The 24,007-nt window shown below is 48.5% G+C and overlaps 1 protein-coding gene across 1 annotated transcript in view; it reads left to right on the plus strand.

Moving 5' to 3' along the window:
• The first annotated feature begins 7,190 nt into the window (after positions 1–7,190).
• Positions 7,191–24,007, plus strand: part of ADCY3 (adenylate cyclase 3) — a 39,579-nt gene continuing 22,762 nt past the window's right edge. The window contains exons 1-3 of the mRNA XM_077782485.1: positions 7,191–7,864; positions 13,572–13,721; positions 20,389–20,519. Of these exons, the coding sequence (XP_077638611.1) occupies positions 7,196–7,864; positions 13,572–13,721; positions 20,389–20,519 (950 nt within the window). The 5' untranslated portion in view covers positions 7,191–7,195. The remainder of the gene's footprint in view (positions 7,865–13,571; positions 13,722–20,388; positions 20,520–24,007) is intronic.

A 24,007-nucleotide genomic window follows, 5' to 3' on the forward strand; every position in this document is an offset into this window, starting at 1 on the left:
CATATTTTTCGGGGGTTATTCCCATTTTTCAGATAATTTTCCCTTTTTTCCGATTTATTCCCATTTTTCGAGGCTCATGCCCAACTCTCCAGGGGCTTTCCCCAATTTTCCAGGATTATTCCCAATTCTGCTCCGGAACCTTCCCTAGGAATTCCCGCCCGGAACGCCGCCGGAATTCCGATCCCATCCAGGCAGAACAGCAGGAGCGGAAATCCCGGGATTCCCGGCCGTTATTCCCGTTTTTTTGGGGGTTATTCCCATTTTTCTGCGAATTTTTCCCTTCTTTTTTCGCATTTATTCCCCTTTTTTTTGGCATTTATTCCCATTTTTTGGGAGTTATTCCCATTTTTCTGCTAATTTTTCACTCTTTTTTTTTTGGCATTTATTCCGTTTTTTTTGGCATTTATTCCCATTTTTCTGCGAATTTTTTGGCATTTATTCCCTTTTTTTGGGGGGGGGGATATTCCCATTTTTCTGCAAATTTTCCCCTTTTTTTTCTCAGTTTATTCCCATTTTTTTGCGGGTTATTCCCATTTTTCTGCGAATTTTTCCCTTTTATTTTTTTCAGTTTATTCCCACTTTTTGGGGAGTTATTCCCATTTTTCTGAGAATTTTTCCCTCTTTTTTTTCTCAGTTTATTCCCATTTTTAGGGGGGTTATTCACAATTTTCTGCCACTTTTTCCCTTTTTTTTTTGCATTTATTCCCATTTTTCGGCTGTTCCCAATTCTCCAAGGGTTTTTCCCACTTTTCCAGGATTATTCCCAATTTTCTGAGTGTTATTCCCCTTCCTGCACAATTATTCCCAGCATTCCAATGATCATTCCCAATTTTCCGAGGGTTTTTCCAATTTTTGCAGCATTATTCCCATTTTTTCCGCGAATTTTTCACTTTTTTTTGGGGTTTATTCCCATTTTTTGGGGGTTTATTCCAATATTTCTGGATTTATTCCAAATTTTCTCTGGGTTATTCCCATTTTTCTGTGGGTTATTCCCATTTTCCCAAAGATTATTCCCAAATTTTCCAAAGGTTTTCCCCATTTTTCCCGAGTTTTTTTCCAGGAAAATTCCCATTTTTGGAAGGATTTTTCCCATTTTTCCGAGAATTTTTCCCTTTTTTTTCATTTTATTCCCATTTTTCAGGGTTTTTCCCACTTTTCCAGGATTATTCCCAATTTCCCGAGGCTTTTTCCAATTTTCGCAGGATTATTCCCATTATTCCAAGGATTATTCCCAATTTTTGGAGGGTTTTTCCCATTTTTTGGGAGTTATTCCCGTTTTTCCTGAGGGTTTTTCCCAATTTTCCTGAAGGTTGAAAAATTCCCATTTTTCCAGTGCTATTCCCAAATTTTCCAAGGAATATTCCCATTTTCCCAGGGCTATTCCCATTTTTTGGGCTTATTCCCATTTTTTTTGAGGTTATTCCCAATTTTCCAGGGTTTTTCCCATTTTTCTGAGTATTATTCCCAATTTTCCAAGGGTTTATTCCCAATTTTCTGAAGGTTTTTCCCATTTTCCTGAGGATATTCCCATTTTTTTAGGGATTATTCCCAATTTTCCAAGGTAATTCCCATTTTTCTGGATTATTCCTGATTTCCCGACGGTTTTTCCCAATTTTCCAAAGATTTTCCCCAATTTTCTAAAGATTATTTCCATTTTTCCCAGTTTTTCCCAGTTTTTCCAAGGATTATTCCCATTTTTTTGGTGATTATTCCCATTTTTCCGAGGATTTTTCCCAATTTTCTGGAATTGGAAAAATCCCAGGAGAGAATTCCCGGATTTTCCTGGAGCCTTTGGAATTTTGGGAAAAAAAATCGGAAGTTTTGGGATAAAATTTGGGATTCTGGAGAAAAAATCTTTGGAATTTTGGGGAAAATCTCCAGAATTTTGGAAATCAACTTTGGGAAAATCAGATTTTTGGGAAAAAATTTGGAAATTTGGGAGAAATCTGAAATTTTGTGAAAAAACTTTGGAATTTTGGGGAAAAAAAATCAGAATTTTGGGAATGTATTTGGAATTCTGAGAAAAATATTTGGAAATTTGGAGGGAAATCGGAATTTTGGGAAAAATCTTGGGATTTTGGGAAAAATATTCGGAATTCTGGAAAAAATTTTGATTTTTTTTTTGAAAAAAACCCCAAATTTGAGAAGAAAAATCATTGGAATTTTGGGGGAAAAAAATCAGAATTTTGGGGAAAATCTTCCGAAATTTGGGGGGAAATCGGAATCTTGGGGAAAAATCTTTGGAAATCTTTGGAATTTTGGGAAAAATTTTGAGGATTTTTGGGAAAATCGGAATTTTGGGAAAAGCCTTTGGAATTCTGGGAAAAAAAATCTGGATTTAAATTTTTTTTTCCAGGAATTTTTTGGGTTTTTCCATATTTTTTTAAATTTTCCATAATTTTAACATTTTTCCTGTTTTTTTTTTAATAATCGTCAGGAATTTTTTTGGAGAAATTTTTTGAATTTTTCTGGAATTTCCCCCGATATTCCCCGAATTTTCCTGGAATTAATTTGATTTTTTTTTTTAAATTTCCTGGAATTTTTCTGTGAATTTTTAGGAATTTTCCGGAATTTTCCTGGAATTTTTTTTTTTTAATTTTTCTAAATTTTTCCCCCCCTGCATTTTTACAGATTTTTTTTTACCATTTTCTGAATTTTTCCCGGATTTTTCCCCCAAATTTCCTGGGAATTTTCTGGATTTTTTTGGAATTTTCCCAATTTTTCAGGTTTTTTTTCCCTCTAAATTTTCTTTTTTTTTTCCTCTGGAATTTTTTCCTTTTTTATTTTTTTTTAATTTTTATTTAAAATTTTCTGGAATTTTCTCAGAAATTTCCAGAATTTTCCTGAATTTTCCCCAAATTTTCCTGGATTTTATTTGAATTTTAGGGAATTTTCCAGAATTTTCCCAGGTTTCTTTCTGGAATTTTCTGAATTTCTTGGAATTTAATAAATTTTTTTTTTAATTTTCTGCTTTTTTTCTTTTTCCCATTTTCTGAAATTTTCCTGGATTTCCCCCCAAATCTCCTTTGGAATTTTCAGGATTTTTTTTGAATTTTCTGGATTTTTTTTGAATTTTCATGAATTTTCCAATTTTTTTTTCCCCTTGAATTTTCATTTTTCAATTTTTATTTTTTCCCCTTTTTTGTTTCAATTTTCTGGAATTTTCCCAAAATTTTCCGGAATTTTCCCGGATTTTCTCCCTCCTCCCCATTTTTTTGGGAATTTGGGATTTTCCCGGGGTTCTGTGCAATATTTGGAATTTTCCCTGATGTTTTTTCCCCTAAAAATAAAAAATTGAATCCCAAATTCCGGATTTTGTGTCGTCCTTGCTTGGAGATTTGGGGAAAATTAGGAAAATTTGGGGAAAATTGGGAAAATGTGGATTTTTTGGGGGATAAACCTGGGGATTTATTGCTATTGTTTCAGATTTTTTGGGGATTTATTGGGAATTTTGGGGATTTATTGGGAATTTATTGGAAAATTATGGGAATTTTTGGGAATTTTTTGGGATTTATTTGGGATTTTTGGGATTTATTTGGGATTTTTGGGGAATTTCTGGCATATGGGATTTATTGGGATTTTTTTTTAATTTTAGGGATTATTTGGGATTTATTGGGAATTTTCAGAACTATTTGGGATTTATTGGGAATTTTTGGGGAATTTTGGGGATTTGGGGGATTTTTTTAGGGATTTTTTTAGGGATTTATTTGGGAATATTTTGGGGATTTATTTGGGAATATTTTGGGGATTTATTGGGAATTAATTGGGGGCATTTATTTGGGATTAATTTGGAATTTGGGGGGATTTATTTGGGATTAATTTGGAAATTTTTGGATTATTTCGGATTTATTGGGAAGTTTTGGGAATTTTTTGGGACTTTTTTGAATGTTGGGGATTTTTTTAGGGATTTATTGGGAATCTTGGGGATTTCTGGGGATTACTTGGGATTTATTTTGAAATTTTGGGATTTATTGGGAATTTTTGGGAAGTTTTTGGGATTTGTTTAGGATTTATTGGGAATTTATTGGGATTTTTTGGGATTATTTTGGATTTATTAGGAATTTTGGGATTTTGGGGGAGTTTATTTGGGAATATTTTGATTTATTGGAGATTTTTAAATTTTGGGTTTTTTGGGGGGAATTTTTTTAATTTTTGGGGATTTTTTGGGGGTTTTGGGGGGGATTTTTGGGATTATTTTGTAATTTTTGGGATTTTAAAAGATTTTTCTTTCATTTCTTGGGATTTTTTTTTTTTTTGGATTTTTGGGGGATATTTATTTGGGATTTTTGGATTTCTTTGGGATTTTTTAGGATTTCTGGGGACTTTTGGGATTAATTTGGGATTTATTCATATTATGCGGAATTTATTTGAATTTTTTGGGGTGTTTTGAGATTTTTTAATTTTTTGGGATTTTTTTGGGAATTCTTGGGAATTCTTGGCACTTTTTGGGATATCTTGGGATTTCTTGGGGTTTCTTGGGATTTTTTGGGATTTTTTGGGATTTATTCAGACTTTTTTGGATTTATTTGCTTGTTTTGGGAATTTCTTGGGATATTTTGGAATTCCTTGGGATTTATTTGGGATTTATTCAGATATTGTGGGATTTATTTGAATTTCTTGGGCTGTTTTGAGTTTTTTTTTTTTAGTTTATTGGGATTTTTTTGGGAATTCTTGGGACTTTTTGGGATATCTTGGGATTTATTGGGATTTTTTTGGGATATCTTGGAAATTTTTGGGGATTTTTCAGGATATTTTGGGATTTCTTGGGTTTTTTTGGGGATTTCTAAAGATTTATTGGGATTTCTTGAAATTTCTTGGGATGTTTTAGGATTTCTTGGGATTTCTTGAGTAATTTTGGAATTTCTTGGAATTTATTTGGGACTTATTCAGACTTTTTGGGATTTATTTGGGATTTTTTAGGATTTCTTGGGATATTTTGGGATTTCTTGGGACTTTGGGGATTAATTTGGGATTTATTCCAATTTTGCGGAATTTATTTGAATTTTTGGGGGTGTTCTGAGTTTTTTTTTAATTTATTGGGATTTTTTGGGAATTCTTGGGAATTCTTGGCACTTTTTGGGATTTCTTGGGATTTTTTTGAGATTTCTTGGTTTTTTTGGGGATTTCTTGCGATTTATTGGGATTTCTTGGAAATTTTTGGGATTTATTTGGGATTTCTTGGGACTTCTGGGGATTTTTTGGGATTTATTTGGGATTTATTCCGACTTCTTGGGATTTATTTACTTACTTGAGGAATTTCTTGGGATTCATTGAAATTTCTTGGGGTTTTTAGGATTTCTTGGATAATTTTGGGATTTTTTTTATTTTTTTTCCCCCCAAACCCGAATTCCCTCGGGAATCTCATCCCGGATTTTTCATTTTTTTGGGATTTTTTCCCAGCCCGGCACCGAGGGGGTTACGGGAGGCGGGAGCGCCGCGATCCCGGGAAAAGGAAAATCCCGTCCCGCTTTTCCAGCCTCCATCCCCGGGAAAAACCGGGAAAAACCGGGAAGAGGATGCGGGAATCGGGAAGCGCATCCCTGCATCCCGCCTTTTTTCCAGGGTTTTTTTTTGGGATTTTTTTCCCGGTGTTTTTTGGGGTTTTTTTCCCGTTTTTTTTTTTTTTTTTTCCTTCTTTTTCCGTTTTTCCCCCGTTTTTTCCCGGTTTTTTTCCCGTTTTTCTCCCGGTTTTTTTCCCCCGTTTTCTCCCCGGTTTTTTCCCGGTTTTTTTGGGGATTTTTCCCGGTTTTTTCTCCCGGTTTTTGTGGATCCCGGCGGGAACGAAGCATCTCGGGAAGGAGGAGCAGGGGAGGCATCGCGACATCTGCGGAGCGGAGCTGGGAAAGCTGGGAAAGCGCCTGGAAAAGCAGCTGGGAAAAATCCGGGAAAAATCCCCCCAAAATCCGGGAATTATCCGGGAAAAAAATCCGGGAATCGGCGGGGAAGGAGCCGGGAAGAAACCGGGACGGAATTCCGGGAATCGGCCGGGAATTGGTCAGGGGAAAACCGGGAAAGGATTTCGGGAATTGGCCGGGAAAGGATTTTGGGAATCTGACGGGAATCGGCCGGGAAGGAACCGGGAATCAGCCGGGAAGGAACCGGGAATCAGCCGGGAAGGAACCGGGAATCAGCCGGGAAGGAACCGGGAATCGGCCGGGAAGAAAATCCGGGAATCGGCCGGGAAGGAACCGGGAATTATCCGGGCAGGAATCCCGGGAATCGGCCGGGAATCAGCCGGGAAGGAGCCGGGAATTATCCGGGAAGGAATTCCAGGAATCGGCCGGGATTCGGCCGGGCAGGAATCCCGGGAATCAACCGGGAATCGGCCGGGAAGGAGCCGGGAAGGAGCCGGGAAGAAAATCCGGGAATCAGCCGGGCAGGAATCCCGGGAATCGGCCGGGAATCGGCCGGGAAGGAGCCGGGAAGGAATCCCGGGAATCAGCCGGGAAGGAGCCGGGAATCAACCGGGAAGGAATCCCGGGAATCAGCCGGGAAGGAGCCGGGAATCAACCGGGAAGGAATCCCGGGAATCAGCCGGGAATCAACGGGAAGGAATCCCGGGAATCAGCCGGGAATCAACGGGAAGGAATCCCGGGAATCGGCCGGGAATCGGCCGGGAAGGAGCCGGGAAGGAGCCGGGCAGGAATCCCGGGAATCGGCCGGGAATCAACGGGAAGGAATCCCGGGAATCGGCCGGGAAGGAGCCGGGAATCAGCCGGGCAGGAATCCCGGGAATCGGCCGGGAATCAACGGGAAGGAATCCCGGGAATCGGCCGGGAATCAACGGGAAGGAATCCCGGGAATCAACCGGGAATCGGCCGGGAAGGAGCCGGGAATCGGCCGGGCAGGAATCCCGGGAATCGGCCGGGCAGGAATCCCGGGAATCAGCCGGGCAGGAATCCCGGGAATCAGCCGGGCAGGAATCCCGGGAATCAGGCTCGCAGGAATCCCGGGAATCGGCCGGGCAGGAATCCCGGGAATCGGCCGGGCAGGAATCCCGGGAATCGGCCGGGCAGGAATCCCGGGAATCGGCCGGGCAGGAATCCCGGGAATGCCGTCCTCCCCGTTCCCGGCGCTGCCGTTTTCCCGGGATTGAAGCAGCCGCACAAGCGGCGCGGCCCTTCAGGATGACGCCGCTTCTCTGAGAGCATCCCAAGATTCCCTTTGAAATTCCCAACAAAAAAAACCCCCAAAAATGCCCGGGAAGCGCGCCTTCTCCGAGCCGGAATTCTCGGCCGACTATTCCGCGGATTATTCGCTGAGTTTCCCTTCGGATCCCGACGGGAATTTGCGGCTCTCCCGGGAATCCGCGGCGCCGCGCGGCGGATCCTGCCCGTGCGTGCCGCATTCCCGGCGTTTTTCCTTCTCGCCGGAATCCTTGGAAAAACTCTACCAGACTTATTTCCGGCGCCAGCGGCACGAGACGCTGCTGGTGCTGGTGGCGTTCTCGGCTCTTTTCGACTGTTACATCCTGGGAATGTGCGCCGACTTTTCCCGCTTGGAAAAACTTTTCCCGGCGCTGGCGGCGCTGGCGGCGCACGGAGCGCTTTTCCTGCTGCTCAAAGCTCGGCTGCTCCCGGAGGATTTTTCCCAGAAATTCCTGCCCGGAGGGTTGTGGGCGCTGACGGTGGCGCAGCTCTGCGGGTTGTTGGCTCTGGAATTCCAGAGGATTTTTCCAGAGGGGGTGGACACGGCGGGCTGGCTGGCGTTCTTCGCCTTCTCCTCCTTCCTGACGCTGCCGCTGCGCCTGGCGCGGATCCTGCTGCTGGCGGCCGCCTCCTGCGCCGCCCACGCGCTGCTCCTGGGAATCCTGGAATTCCAGAGGGGCCGCGAGCGCCTGGAGCCCGCGGAGGTGGCCAGGCAGGTGAGGGAATGGGATTGGGAATGGGGAATGGGAATGGGGATGGGGATGGGAATGGGGATGGGAATGGGGATGGGAATGGGAATGGGAATGGGAATGGGGATGGGAATGGGGATGGGAATGGGAATGGGAATGGGGATGGGAATGGGAATGGGAATGGGAATGGGAATGGGAATGGGAATGGGGATGGGGATGGGGATGGGAATGGGAATGGGAATGGGAATGGGGATGGGAATGGGAACGGGAATGGGAATGGGAATGGGGATGGGATGGGGATGGGAATGGGAATGGGGATGGGGATGGGAATGGGAGTGGGGATGGGAATGGGAATGGGAATGGGAATGGGGATGGGGATGGGGACGGGGATGGGGATGAGGATGGGAATGGGGATGGAATGGGAATGGGGATGGGAATGGGGATGGAATGGGAATGGGAATGGGAATGGGGAATGGGAATGGGGAATGGGAATGGAAATGGGGATGGGGATGGGGATGGGGACGGGGATGGGGATGAGGATGGGAATGGGAATGGGAATGGGGAATGGGGATGGGGAATGGGAATGGAAATGGGAATGGGAATGGGAATATGGGAATGGGAATGGGGATGGGGATGGGAATGGGAATGGGGATGGGAATGGAAATGGGAATGGGGATGGGAATGGGAATGGGGTGGGAATGGGGATGGGAATGGGAATGGGAATGGGAATGGGAATGGGAATGGGAATGGGGATGGGAATGGGGAATGGGGTGGGAATGGGAATTCCATGGATTGAGATGTGCTGGCCAGGCAGCTGCGGGAATGGAGCAGGAATGGGGTGGGAATAAAATGGGAATGGGAATGGGAATGGGAATGGGAATGGTGGGAATGAAAATGGAATGGGGTGGGAATGGTGGGAATGAACAGGGAATGGAATGGGAATGGGTTGGGAATTCCATGGATCCAAAGGAGGCGGCCAGGCAGGAGCAGGAATGGGACAGGAATGGGGTGGGAATGGTCCAGGAGTGGTGGGAATGGGAATAGGGTGGGAATTCCATGGATCCAGGGGAGGTGCAGGAATGGAGCGGGAATGGGGTGGGAATGCTCTGGGAATGGGAATGTTGGGAATGGACAAGGAATGCACCTGGATTGGTGGGTATCCATGGGTTATCCATGCTTAATCCATGGCTTTTCCGTGGAAGAAGGAAAAATTGGGAATTGATTCAGGTTTTCGGGATAATCCGGGAAGGTGGAGTTCATGCCGAGAGTTCGGAAAACGCGGCTCAAGAAAACCTCGGGAATCCCCAAATTTTTCCTGGTTTTTGGGATGCGTGGATTGGGGTTTGTGGGATACAAGGAGGAAAACTTGGAGAATCCCCAATGCAGATCCCGGAATTTGGGATTGGGATCGGAGATTTTCCCACAGAATTTGGGATCTGGGATCGGAGATTTTCCTGCAGGATTTGGGATCTGGGATCAGAGCTTTTCCTGCAGGATTTGGGATTTGGGATCGGAGATTTTCCCGTGCAATTTGGGATCTGGGATTGGAGATTTTCCTGCAGAATTTGGGATTTGGGATCAGAGCTTTTCCTGCAGGATTTGGGATTTGGGATCTGGGATCAGAGATTTTCCTGCAGGATTTGGGATCTGGGATCGGAGCTTTTCCCGTGGAATTTGGGATTTGGGATCAGAGATTTTCCTGCAGGATTTGGGATTTGGGATTGGAGATTTTCCTGCAGGATTTGGGATCGGAGATTTTCCTGCAGGATTTGGGATTTGGGATCAGAGCTTTTCCTGCAGGATTTGGGATCGGAGATTTTCCTGCAGGATTTGGGATTTGGGATCAGAGCTTTTCCCACAGATTTTGGGGTCTGGGATCGGAGCTTTTCCTGCAGAATTTGGGATCTGGTATCGGAGCTTTTCCCGCAGAATTTGGGATCAGAGATTGGAGATTTTCCTGCAGGATTTGGGATTGGGGTTGGAGCTTTTCCTGCAGGATTTGGGATCTGGGATCGGAGCTTTTCCTGCAGAATCTGGATTTGGGATCCGGGATCTCCTCTGTGCCAGAGCTTTTCCCACAGAATTTGGGATCTGGGAAGTGTTTTGGATCTCGGGACGCATCGGGAGAGTTTTTCTGGGATGTGACTCAGATCAGGATCCGATCCGTGGGATTGGGATCCAATCTGTGGGGTCAGGATCGGATCCATGGGGTCAGGATCCATCCAATGGGATCGGGATCCAATCGTGGGGTCAGGATCGGATCCATGGGGTCGGGATCCATCCAACGGGATTGGGATCCAATCCACGGGATCGGGATCCAATCCATGGAGTCGGGATCGGATCCATGGGGTCAGGATCCATCCAATGGGATTGGGATCTGATCTGTGGGGTCAGGATCCGATCGTGGGGTTGGGATCCAATCCATGGGGTCGGGATCCAATCCATGGATCAGGATCCAATCCATGGATCAGGATCCAATCCAAGGATCAGGATCCGAGCGTGGGGTCGGGATCCAATCCATGGATCAGGATCCAATCTGTGGGGCAGGATCTGATCCATGGATTCGGGATCCAATCCATGGGGTCGGGATCGGAATCCATCCAATGGGATCGGGATCCAATCCATGGGGTCGGGATCCAATCCATGGGGTCGGGATCCAATCCATGGGATCGGGATCGGAATCCATCCAATGGGATCGGGATCCAATCCATGGGGTCGGGATCCAATCCATGGGGTCGGGATCCAATCCATGGGATCGGGATCGGAATCCATCCAATGGGATCGGAATCCAATCCATGGGGTTGGGATCCAATCCATGGGATCAGGACCCAATCCATGGGATCAGGATTGGATCCATGGGGTTGGGATCCAATCCATGGATTGGGATCCAATCCATGGGGTCAGGATCTGATCCGTGGGATCAGGATCCAATCTGTGGTTCAGGATCCAATCCATGGATCAGGATCCAATCCACGGGGCAGGATCCAATCCGTGAATCGGGATCAGATCCATGGGATCCAATTTGTGGGATCGGGATCTGATCCATGGGGTCAGGAATCCAATCCATGGGGTCGGGATCCAATCCATGGATCGGGATCAATCCCATTGGATCATTCAGGACCCACCCCCTGGATCCGAATCCATCCCGTGGGATCCACGCCAGGATCCCCCCCCACCCTCGGGATGTTCCCAGAATTTTTCCGGGAACGGGAACAGAAGCAATCCCGAATTTTCGGCCGTTCCCGGGAACGCCGATCGGAGCCCGGCCGTGTTTTTCCGGAACTTTCTCGCTCCCGGGGCTGCAATTCCCAGGGAACGGCGCCACGTGATCCGCCCGGAGCCGCCGCCTTCCCCCGGGATCCCCCGGGATCTCCCGGGATCCCTCGGGATCTCCCGGGATCCCGGCCAGCTGCCGCCTTTTTCCAAAACATCTCCGGGATTTCCAAGCCCGGGATCTCCCGGGGCCACTTTGGAGCTGCTTCGCCCCTAAAATTCCCGGGATTTATCCCAAAACGGGATCTGAGGCCCAGCAGCGGTCGGGGCCGCGCCGGATCCGCTCATCCCGGAATTCCTCCTCCTTCATCCCGGAGATCCCCGGATCCCAAATTCCCGCTGGTTCTTCCTGATGATCCCGTGGTCCCAAATTCTTCCTCTTTTATCCCAAATATCCCGTGATCCCAAATTCCTGCTCTTTTATCCCGAATATCCCATGATCCCAAATTCCTGCTCTTTTATCCCAAATATCCTGTGATCCCAAATTCCTGCTCTTTTATCCCGAATATCCCGTGATCCCAAATTCCTGCGCTTTCATCCCAAATATCCCGTGATCCCAAATTCCTGCTCTTTCATCCCGAATATCCCGTGATCCTAAATTCCTGCTCTTTCATCCCGAATATCCCGTGATCCCAAATTCCTGTGCTTTCATCCCAAATATCCCGTGATCCCAAATTCCTGCTCTTTTATCCCAAATATCCCGTGATCCCAAATTCCTGCTCTTTTATCCCAAATATCCCGTGATCCCAAATTCCTGCTCTTTCATCCCAAATATCCCATGATCCCAAATTCCTGCTCTTTCATCCCAAATATCCTGTGATCCCAAATTCTTCCTCTTTCATCCCAAATATCCCGTGATCCCAAATTCCTGCTCTTTTATCCCAAATATCCCGTGATCCCAAATTCCTGCTCTTTTATCCCAAATATCCCGTGATCCCAATTTCCTGCTGTTCCATCCCGAATATCCCGTGATCCCAAATTCCTGCTCTTTTATCCCAAATATCCCACGTTCCCAATTTCCTGCTGTTCCATCCCGAATATCCTTGTTCCCAAATTCCTCCTCTTTGTTCCCGAACATCCCGCGATCCCAAAATCCCACCGTTGAATCCCCAAGGTCCCGTGATCCCAGATTCCTGCTGTTCCTTCCCAAAAATCCCCCGATCCCAAATTTCTGCTATTCAATCCTGAATATCCCCCCAATCCCAAATTCCGGCTCTTTCATCCCGAATATCTCATGAGCCCAAATCCCAGGATATCCCGCGATCCCAAATCCCGGTGTTTTTCCCAAATCCTGGGATACCCCACAATCCCAAATTCCCGGTGGTTTCCCAAATTCCGGGAAATCCCGCGATCCCAAATCCTGGTGTTTTTCCCAAATCCTGCGATATCCCACGATCCCAAATCCTGGTGTTTTATCCCAAATCCCGGTGTTTTATCCCAATCCCGGTGTTTTTATCCCAATCCCGGTGTTTTATCCCAATCCCGGTGTTTTTATCCCCAACCCAGTGTTTTTATTCCAATCCCGGTGTTTTCATCCCCAATCCCGGTGTTTTCATCCCAAATCCCGGTGTTTTTATCCCAATCCTGGTGTTTTTATCCCAATCCTGGTGTTTTTATCCCAATCCCGGTGTTTTCATCCCAAATCCCGGTGTTTTTATTCCAATCCCGGTGTTTTTATTCCAATCCCGGTGTTTTATCCCAAATCCTGGTGTTTTATCCCAAATCCCGGTGTTTTATCCCAAATCACGGTGTTTTTATCCCAATCCTGGTGTTTTTATCCCAATCCCGGTGTTTTCATCCCAAATCCCGGTGTTTTTATTCCAATCCCGGTGTTTTATCCCAAATCCTGGTGTTTTTATCCCAATCCCGGTGTTTTTATCCCAAATCCCGGTGTTTTTATTCCAATCCCGGTGTTTTATCCCAAATCCTGGTGTTTTTATCCCAATCCCGGTGTTTTTATCCCAATCCCGGTGTTTTTATCCCAATCCTGGTGTTTTCATCCCAATCCCGGTGTTTTCATCCCAATCCCGGTGTTTTTATCCCAATCCCGGTGTTTTTATCCCAATCCCGGTGTTTTCATCCCAATCCCGGTGTTTTTATCCCCAATCCCGGTGTTTTTATTCCAATCCCGGTGTTTTCATCCCCAATCCCGGTGTTTTTATCCCAATCCCGGTGTTTTCATCCCAATCCCGGTGTTTTCATCCCCAATCCCGGTGTTTTCATCCCCAATCCCGGTGTTTTCATCCCAATCCCGGTGTTTTCATCCCAATCCCGGTGTTTTCATCCCAATCCCGGTGTTTTCATCCCCAATCCCGGTGTTTTTATCCCCAATCCTGGTGTTTTTATCCCAAATCCGGTGTTTTCATCCGAATCCCGGTGTTTTTATCCCCAATCCCGGTGTTTTTATTCCAATCCCGGTGTTTTCATCCCAAATCCCGGTTTTTATTCCCAAATCCCACAGCTGGTGTCGAACGCGGCGCTGCAGGCGTGCGCGGTGGCCGTGGGCGCCGTGTCCTACGTGCTGGCCGACCGGAAGCTGCGGAAAGCGTTCCTGGAGGCGCGGCAATCCCTGGAGGTCAAACTCAACCTGGAGGAGCAGAGCCAGCAGCAGGTGGGAATGACGGGAATGGCGGGAATGACGGGAATGACAGCGGGAATGACGGGAATAATGGGAATGACGGGAATGACGGGAATGATGGGATTGGGAACTGGGAATGGGAACAGGAAGAATGGGAATGATGGGGATGGGAACAGGAATGGGAATGATGGGGATGATGGGGATGGGAATGATGGGATTGGGAACTGGGAATGGGAACGGGAATGGGAATGATGGGAATGATGGGATTGGGAACTGGGAATGGGAATGGGAATGGGAATGATGGGAATGATGGGATTGGGAACTGGGAATGGGAATGATGGGGATGATGGGGATGGGAATGATGGGATTGGGAACTGGGAATGGGAACGGGAATGGGAATGATGGGGATGGGAATGGGAATGGGAATGACGGGAATGATGGGATTGGGAACTGGGAATGGGAACAGGAAGGACGGGAATGATGGGGATGATGGGAATGGGAATGATGGGATTGGGAACTGGGAATGGGAATGATGGGATTGGGAACTGGGAATGGGAACAGGAAGGACGGGAATGATGGGGATGATGGGAATGGGAATGATGGGATTGGGAACTGGGAATGGGAATGGGAACGGGGATGGGAATGATGGGGATGATGGGAATGGGAATGATGGGATCGGGAATGGGAACGGGAATGATGGAGATGATGGGGATGGGAATGGGAATAACGGGAATAATGGGATTGGGAACTGGGAATGGGAACAGGAAGGATGGGAATGATGGGGATGATGGGGATGGGAATGATGGGATCGGGAATGGGAACGGGAATGATGGGATTGGGAACTGGGAATGGGAACTGGGAATGGGATTGGGAACGGGGATGGGGATGGGGATGAGGATGGGAATGGGAATGACAGGAATGATGGGGATGGGGATGATGGGATCAGGGATTGGAATAGGAATGGGAATGGGAATGGGAATGGGAATGGGAATGGGAATGCGGATGGGAAAGGGGATCAGAACACCAGGAATGGGGACGGGGACTCGGAGCCGTTCCCGGGAATTTTCCGGGAATGGGGACGGGGACTCGGAGTTGTTCCTTGGGAATGGGGACGGGGACTCGGAGCCGTTCCCGGGAATTTTCCGGGAATGGGAACGGGGACTCGGAGCCGTTCCCGGGAATTTTCCGGGAATGGGAACAGGGACTCGGAGCCGTTCCCGGGAATTTTCCAGGAATGGAGACGGGGACTGGGAGCCGTCCCTGGGAATTTTCCGGGAATGGGGACGGGGACTCGGAGCCGTTGCTGGGAATTTTCCGGGAATGGGAACAGGGACTCGGAGCCGTTGCTGGGAATGGGGACAGGGACTCGGAGCCGTTCCCGGGAATTTTCCGGGAATGGGAACGGGGACTCGGAGCCGTTCCTGGGAATGGGAACCGGGACTCGGAGCCGTTCCCGGGAATTTTCCGGGAATGGGAACCGGGACTCGGAGCCGTTGCTGGGAATTTTCCGGGAATGGGGACGGGGACTCGGAGCCGTTCCCGGGAATTTTCCGGGAATGGGAACAGGGACTCGGAGCCGTTCCCGGGAATTTTCCGGGAATAGGAACAGGGACTCGGAGCCGTTCCCGGGAATTTTCCAGCAATAGGAACAGGGACTCGGAGCCGTTCCCGGGAATTTTCCGGGAATGGGAACGGGGACTCGGAGCCGTTGCTGGGAATTTTCCGGGAATGGGAACCGGGACTCGGAGCCGTTCCTGGGAATTTTCCGGGAATGGGGACGGGGACTCGGAGCCGTTGCTGGGAATGGGGACGGGGACTCGGAGCCGTTCCCGGGAATTTTCCGGGAATGGGGACGGGGACTCGGAGCCGTTCCCGGGAATTTTCCAGGAATAGGAACCGGGACTCGGAGCCGTTGCTGGGAATTTTCCGGGAATGGGGACGGGGACTCGGAGCCGTTCCCGGGAATTTTCTGGGAATGGGGACGGGGACTCGGAGCCGTTCCCAGGAATTTTCCGGGAATGGGAACAGGGACTCGGAGCCGTTGCTGGGAATTTTCCGGGAATGGGAACAGGGACTCGGAGCCGTTCCCGGGAATTTTCCAGCAATAGGAACAGGGACTCGGAGCCGTTCCCGGGAATTTTCCGGGAATGGGGACGGGGACTCGGAGCCGTTCCCGGGAATTTTCCGGGAATGGGAACAGGGACTCGGAGCCGTTCCTGGGAATTTTCTGGGAATGGGAACGGGGACTCGGAGCCGTTCCTGGGAATTTTCCGGGAATGGGAACAGGGACTCGGAGCCGTTGCTGGGAATTTTCTGGGAATGGGGACGGGGACTCGGAGCCGTTCCCGGGAATTTTCTGGGAATGGGGACTGGGACTCGGAGCCGTCCCTGGGAATGGGGACGGGGACTCGGAGCCGTTCCCGGGAATTTTCCGGGAATGGGAACAGGGACTCGGAGCCGTTCCTGGGAATGGGAACAGGGACTCGGAGCCGTTCCCGGGAATTTTCCGGGAATGGGAACAGGGACTCGGAGCCGTTCCCGGGAATTTTCCGGGAATGGGAACGGGGACTCGGAGCCGTTCCTGGGAATGGGGACGGGGACTCGGAGCCGTTCCCGGGAATTTTCCGGGAATGGGGACGGGGACTCGGAGCCGTTCCCGGGAATTTTCCGGGAATGGGGACGGGGACTCGGAGCCGTCCCTGGGAATTTTCTGGGAATGGGAACCGGGACTCGGAGCCGTCCCTGGGAATTTTCCGGGAATGGGAACGGGGACTCGGAGCCGTTCCCGGGAATTTTCCGGGAATGGGAACGGGGACTCGGAGCCGTTCCTGGGAATGGGAACCGGGACTCGGAGCCGTTCCCGGGAATTTTCCGGGAATGGGAACAGGGACTCGGAGCCGTTGCTGGGAATTTTCCGGGAATGGGGACGGGGACTCGGAGCCGTTCCCGGGAATTTTCCGGGAATGGGAACAGGGACTCGGAGCCGTTCCTGGGAATTTTCCGGGAATGGGAACCGGGACTCGGAGCCGTTCCTGGGAATTTTCCAGGAATGGGGACAGGGACTCGGAGCCGTTCCCGGGAATTTTCCAGGAATGGGAACGGGGACTCGGAGCCGTTCCTGGGAATTTTCCGGGAATGGGGACGGGGACTCGGAGCCGTTGCTGGGAATTTTCCGGGAATGGGGACGGGGACTCGGAGCCGTTCCCGGGAATTTTCCGGGAATGGGAACCGGGACTCGGAGCCGTTCCCGGGAATTTTCCAGGAATAGGAACTGGGACTCGGAGCCGTTCCCGGGAATTTTCCGGGAATGGGAACAGGGACTCGGAGCCGTTCCCGGGAATTTTCCGGGAATGGGGACGGGCACTCGGAGCCGTTCCCGGGAATTTTCCGGGAATGGGAACAGGGACTCGGAGCCGTTCCCGGGAATTTTCCGGGAACGGGGACGAAGACTCGAAGCCGTTCCCGGGAATTTTCCGGGAATGGGGACGGGGACTCGGAGCCGTTCCCGGGAATTTTCCGGGAATGGGGACGGGGACTCGGAGCCGTCCCCGGGAATTTTCCGGGAATGGGGACGGGGACTCGGAGCCGTTCCCGGGAATTTTCCAGGAATGGGGACGGGGACTCGGAGCCGTTCCCGGGAATTTTCCGGGAATGGGAACAGGGACTCGGAGCCGTTCCTGGGAATTTTCCGGGAATGGGAACGGGGACTCGGAGCCGTTGCTTTGCCGACGTTCCCGGGAGAATTCCCGTGGAAAATCCACCGCGGTGCCGCGTTCTTGGTGTGCCTGGGGAATTCCTGCATGGAGCTGGGGTATTGATCACTGATCAGTCCCTGATCCATGGATATCGATCACTGATCCAGGGATATTGATCAGTGATCAGTCCCTGATCCTGGGATATCGATCCCTGATCCAGGGTTATTGATCAGTGATCAGTCCCTGATCCAGGGATATCAATTCCTGATCCAGCCCTGATTCTGGAATATCAATTATTGATCCAGGGTTATTGATCCCTGATCAGTCCCTGATCCGGGGATATCAATTATTGATCCAGGGTTATTGATCCCTGATCAGTCCCTGATCCGGGGATATCAATTATTGATCCAGGGTTATTGATCCCTGATCAGTCCCTGATCCGGGGATATCGATCCCTGATCCAGGGTTATTGATCCCTGATCAGTCCCTGATCCGGGGATATCGATCCCTGATCCAGGGTTATTGATCACTGATCAGTCCCTGATCCGGGGATATCGATCCCTGATCCAGGGTTATTGATCCCTGATCTGTCCCTGATCCATCCCTGGATCCATCCAGTATCCATCCCTGGATTTGGGATTTGGGATTTTGGATGTGGGATTTAGGACATTGGATCCTGGATGTTGGATTTGGGATATGGGATTTGGGATGTGGGATTTGGGATCTGGGATTTGGGATCTGGGATCTGGCATCTGGGATTTGGGATCTGGGATTTGGGATCTGGGATTTGGGATTTGGGATCTGGGATTTGGGATGTGGGATTTGGGATTTGGGATTTGGGATCTGGGATTTGGGATTTGGGATGTGGGATCTGGGATCTGGGATTTGGGATTTGGGATCTGGGATCTGGGATCTGGGATTTGGGATCTGGGATGGTTTTTTCCTGGGACAGTCCCAGCGATGAATGAAACAAACCAAACCCAACTTTTTCCCCCCGTAATTCCCAATTTCCCCCCGTAATTCCCAATTTCCCCCTGTAATTCCCAATTTCCCCCAGTAATTTCCTATTTCCCCCAGTAATTCCCATTTTCCCTCCATAATTCCCAATTTCTCCCCTTTAATTCCCAATTTCCCCCGATAATTCCTGATTTCCTCCCTTAATTCCTGATTTCCCCCCTTAATTCCCAATTGCCCCCCATAATTCCCAATTTCCACTAGTAATTCCCAATTTCCCTCCATAATTCCCAATTTCCCCCCACAATTCCCAATTTCCCCCCTGTAATTCCCAATTTCCCCCAGTAATTCCCAATTTCCACAGTAATTCCCAATTTCCCCCCATAATTCCTGATTTTCCCCCCAATAATTCCCATTTCCCCCTGTAATTCCCAATTTCCCCCCCTAATTTCCCATCTGCCCCCCAATAATTCCCGATTTCTCCTGTGGGCCGGCATTCCCGGGTTTTCCGGGCCGGCATTCCTGGGTTTTTCCGGGCTGTCATTCCCGGTTTTTTCAGGCTGTCATTCCCAGGTTTTTCAGGCCGGCATTCCCGGGTTTTCCGGGCCGGCATTCCCGGGTTTTTCCCGGCCGTCATTCCCGGGTTTTTCAGGCCGGCATTCCCGTTTTTCCGGGCCGTCATTCTCGGTTTTTTGGGCCGTCATTCCCGTTTTTCCGGCCATCATTCCCATTTTTTCCGGCCGTCATTCCCGGGTTTTCCGGGCCGTCATTCCCGGGTTTTCCGGCCGTCATTCCCGGTTTTTCGGGCCGTCATTCCCAGGTTTTTCCAGGCCGTCATTCCCGGCTTTTCCGGCCGTCATTCCCGGGTTTTTCGGGCCGTCATTCCCGGGTTTTTCAGGCCGGCATTCCCGGGTTTTCCGGGCCAGCATTCCCGGGTTTTTCTGGGCCGGCATTCCCGTTTTTCCGGCCATCATTCCCAGGTTTTTCAGGCCGGCATTCCCGGGTTTTCTGGGCCGTCATTCCCGGGTTTTTCGGGCTGGCATTCCCGGGTTTTCCAGGCCGTCATTCCCGGGTTTTTCAGGCCGTCATTCCCGGGTTTTTCGGGCCGTCATTCCCGGGTTTTTCCCGGCCGTCATTCCCGGGATTTCCAGGCCGTCATTCCCGGTTTTCCAGGCCGGCATTCCCGGGTTTTTCGGGCTGGCATTCCCGGGTTTTCCAGGCCGTCATTCTCTGGTTTTCCCGGCCATCATTCCCAGGTTTTTCAGGCTGGCATTCCCGGTTTTTCGGGCCGTCATTCCCGGTTTTTTGGGCCGTCATTCCCGGTTTTTCCAGGCCGGCATTCCCGTGTTTTCCGGGCCGTCATTCCCGGGTTTTTCAGGCTGGCATTCCAGGTTTTTCCCGGCCGTCATTCCTGGTTTTTCCCGGCCGTCATTCCCGGGTTTTCCAGGCCGGCATTCCCGGGTTTTCCAGGCCGTCATTCCCAGGTTTCTCGGGCCGTCATTCCCGGGTTTTTCAGGCCGTCATTCCCGTTTTTCCAGGCCGTCATTCCCGTTTTTCCGGCCATCATTCCCAGGTTTTTCCGGCCGTCATTCCCGGGTTTTTCAGGCCGTCATTCCCGGGTTTTCCAGGCCGGCATTCCCGGGTTTTCCCGGCCGTCATTCCCGTTTTTCCGGGCCGTCATTCCTGGGTTTTTCAGGCCGGCATTCCCGGGTTTTTCAGGCCGTCATTCCCGGGTTTTTCAGGCTGTCATTCCCGGGTTTTCCGGGCCGTCATTCCCGTTTTTCCGGCCGTCATTCCCGTTTTTCCGGGCCATCATTCCCGGGTTTTTCGGGCTGTCATTCCCGGTTTTTTCAGGCTGTCATTCCCGGGTTTTTTGGGCCGGCATTCCCGGGTTTTCCAGGCCGTCATTCCCGTTTTTTCCGGTCCGTCATTCCCGGGTTTTTCGGCCGGCATTCCCGGGTTTTTCAGGCCGGCATTCCCGGTCATTCCCGTGTTTCCCGGGCCATCATTCCCGTTTTTCCGGGCCGTCATTCCGGTTTTTCCGTGCGCAGGAGCGGCTGATGCTGTCCATCCTGCCCAAGCACGTGGCGGACGAGCTGCTGCAGGAGATGAAGAAGGACCCGAGCCAGAAGGAGCTGCAGCAGTTCAACACCATGTACATGTACCGCCACGAGAACGTCAGGTCCGCCCTGCCCGGAATTCCCGGAATTCCCGGAATTCCTGGAAAAAAAACCCCCGGGAACCCCCGCCCCCGCGGGGAAAAAACGGCGCCGTTCCACGGAAATCCGCCCGTTCCGCGTGGAAAACGTTCCCAGGGAACCCCACGGGAACTCTGGGAATTCCCAGAATTCCCCCGTTCTGTGCGGAAAACGTTCCTTGGAAGTCGGCGGGAATTCCCAAAATTCCCCCGTTGCATGCAGAAAACATTCCCAGAAAACCAGTGGGAATTTCCAAAAATCCCCCGTTGCGCGCAGAAAACATTCCCAGAAAACCAGTGGGAATTTCCAAAAATTCTCCCTCTCCGCAAGGAAAACATTCCCAGAAAACCAGTGGGAATTTCCAAAAATTCTCCCGATCCGCAAGGAAAACATTCCCAGAAAACCAGTGGGAATTCCGAAAATTCTCCCGCTCTGTATGGAAAACATTCCCAGAAAACCAGTGGGAATTTCCAAAAATTCTCCTGATCCGCACAGAAAACATTCCCAGAAAATCAGTGGGAATTCCCAGAATTCCCACGTTGCACGCAGAAAACATTCCCAGAAACCAGTGGGAATTCCGAAAATTCTCCCTCTCCGCATGGAAAACATTCCCAGAAAACCAGTGGGAATTTCCAAAAATTCTCCCGATCCGTATGGAAAACATTCCCAGAAAACCAGTGGGAATTCCAAAAATTCTCCCGATCCGCATGGAAAACATTCCCAGAAAACCAGTGGGAATTTCCAAAAATTCTCCCGATCCGCATGGAAAACATTCCCAGAAAACCAGTGGGAATTCCAAAAATTCTCCCGATCCGCATGGAAAACATTCCCAGAAAACCAGTGGGAATTTCCAAAAATTCTCCCGATCCGCATGGAAAACATTCCCAGAAAACCAGTGGGAATTTCCAAAAATTCTCCCAATCCGCATGGAAACATTCCCAGAAAACCAGTGGGAATTCCCAAAATTTGCCCATTCTTCACAGAAACCATTCCCAGAAAACCGGTGGGAATTCCCAAAATTCTCCTGTTCCTCACGGAAAACATTCCCAGAAAATCGTCAGGAATTTCCAAGATTCTCCCATTCTGTGCGGAAAACGTTCCCTGAAAATCGGCGGGAATTCCCAAAATTCTCCCATTCTACACAGAAAACATTCCCAGAAAATTGTCAGGAATTCCCAAAATTTCCCCATTCCACGCAGAAAAACTTTGCCGGAAAATTGGCAGGAATTCCCAAAATTCTCCCGTTCTGCATGGAAAGTGTTCCTGGAAAAAAATGTTCCCAACATTTGCCCGTTCTGTGGGAAAATGTTTGTGGAAATCTGGTGGGAATTCCCAAAATTCTCCCGTTTCGCGCGGAAAACGTTCCCGGAAAAATGTTCCCAACATTTTCCCATTTTGCAGGGAAATGTTCCCGGAAAACCAGTGGAAATCCCCAAAATTTCTCCCATTCCGCATGGAAAACATTCCCAGAAAATTGTCAGGAATTTCCAAATTTAGCTCATTATGCGTGGAAAACATTCCCAGAGAACCGCTGGGAATTCCCAAAATTCCCCCGTTCCGCATGGAAAATGTTCCAGGAAAACCAGTGAGAATTCCCAAAAATTCTCCCGATCCGCATGGAAAACATTCCCAGAAAATCAGTGGGAATTTCCAAAAATTCTCCCGATCCGTATGGAAAACATTCCCAGAAAACCAGTGAGAATTCCCAAAATTTGCCCATTCTTCACAGAAACCATTCCCAGAAAACCGATGGGAATTCCCAAAATTCTCCTGTTCCTCACGGAAAACATTCCCAGAAAATCGTCAGGAATTTCCAAGATTCTCCCATTCTGTGCGGAAAACGTTCCTTGAAAATCGTCAGGAATTCCCAAAATTCTCCCATTCTACACAGAAAACATTCCCAGAAAATTGTCAGGAATTCCCAAAATTTCCCCCTTCCACGCAGAAAAATGTTGCCGGAAAATCGTCAGGAATTCCCAAAATTCCCTCCATTCTGTGCGGAAAACATTCCCAGAAAATCGTCAGGAATTCCCAAAATTCTCCCTTGTCTCACGCAGAAAATGTTCCTGGAAAATCAGCGAGAATTCCCAAAATTCCCAAAATTCTGCACACAAAACATTCCCAGAAAACCGTCAGGAATTCCCAAAATTCTCCCGTTCTGTGTGCAAAACATTCCCAGAAAATTGTCCAGAATTCCCAAAATTTCTCCCATTCCGCGTGGAAAACGTTCCCAGAAAACCGCTGGGAATTCCCAAAATCGGGATTCAGTTTTCGGGGCGTCGTTTTTGCCGCATCCGGGATTTTTTTGGGGGAAAAACGGGAATGAGAAATTCGGGATTGAGTTTGTATCGACAAATCCGGGAATTTTTTTTGGAAAATTGGGAATGAGGAAGTCGGGATTGGATTTAAATTCACAAATCCTGGATTTTTTTTTTGGGAAAACCGGAATGAGGGATTCAGGATTGAGTTTGTCGAGCGCCGTTTTTCCCATATCCCGGATTTTTTTTTTGGGAAAAACGGGAATGAGGAAGTTGGGATTCAGTTTGAATTAACACATCCGGGATTTTTTTTGGAAAAACGGGATTGAGAAAGTCGGGATTGAGTTTTTATTGACACATCCGGGATTTTTTTTTTGGGAAAATGGGAATGAGGAAGTTGGGATTGAGTTTTCATCGATACATCCGGGATTTTCTGGGGAAAAATGGGAATGAGAAAATCGGGATTGGATTTATATTAAACCCAGGATTTTTTTTTTGGGAAAAATGAGAATGAGAAAGTCGGGATTGAGTTTGTATCGACAAATCCAGGAATTTTTTTTGGGGAAAAATGGGAATGAGAAAGTTGGGATTGGATTTATATTCACAAATCCAGGAATTTTTTTTGGGGGGGAAAAATGGGATTAAGAAATTTGGGATTGAGTTTTTATCGACAAATCCAGGAATTTTTTTTAAGAAAATGGGATTGAGAAAATTGGGATTGAGTTTGTATCAACAAATCCTGGATTTTTTTGGGAAAAATGGAAATGAGAAAGTCGGGATTGAATTCGTATTGACACATCCGGGATTTTTTTTTTTAGGAAAACGGGAATGAGGAATTCGGGATTGAGTTTTCATTGACAAATCCAGGATTTTTTTGGGAAAAATAGGATTGAGAAATTCGGGATTGAGTTTTTATCAACACATCCAGGATTTTTTTGGGAAAAATGGGAATGAGAAAGTCGGGATTGAGTTTTCATCGATACATCCGGGATTTTCTGGGGAAAAATGGGAATGAGGAATTTGGGATTGAGTTTTCATCGACAAATCCAGGATTTTTTTGGGAAAAATAGGATTGAGAAATTTGGGATTGAGTTTTTATCGACACATCCAGGATTTTTTTTTTTTTGGGGAAAATGGGAATGAGGAATTTGGGATTGAGTTTTCATTGACAAATCCAGGATTTTTTTTTTTTGGGAAAATGGGAATGAGGAATT

The sequence above is a fragment of the Lonchura striata genome, chromosome 3 (assembly GCF_046129695.1).
Source record: "Lonchura striata isolate bLonStr1 chromosome 3, bLonStr1.mat, whole genome shotgun sequence".
Lineage (NCBI taxonomy): Eukaryota > Metazoa > Chordata > Aves > Passeriformes > Estrildidae > Lonchura > Lonchura striata.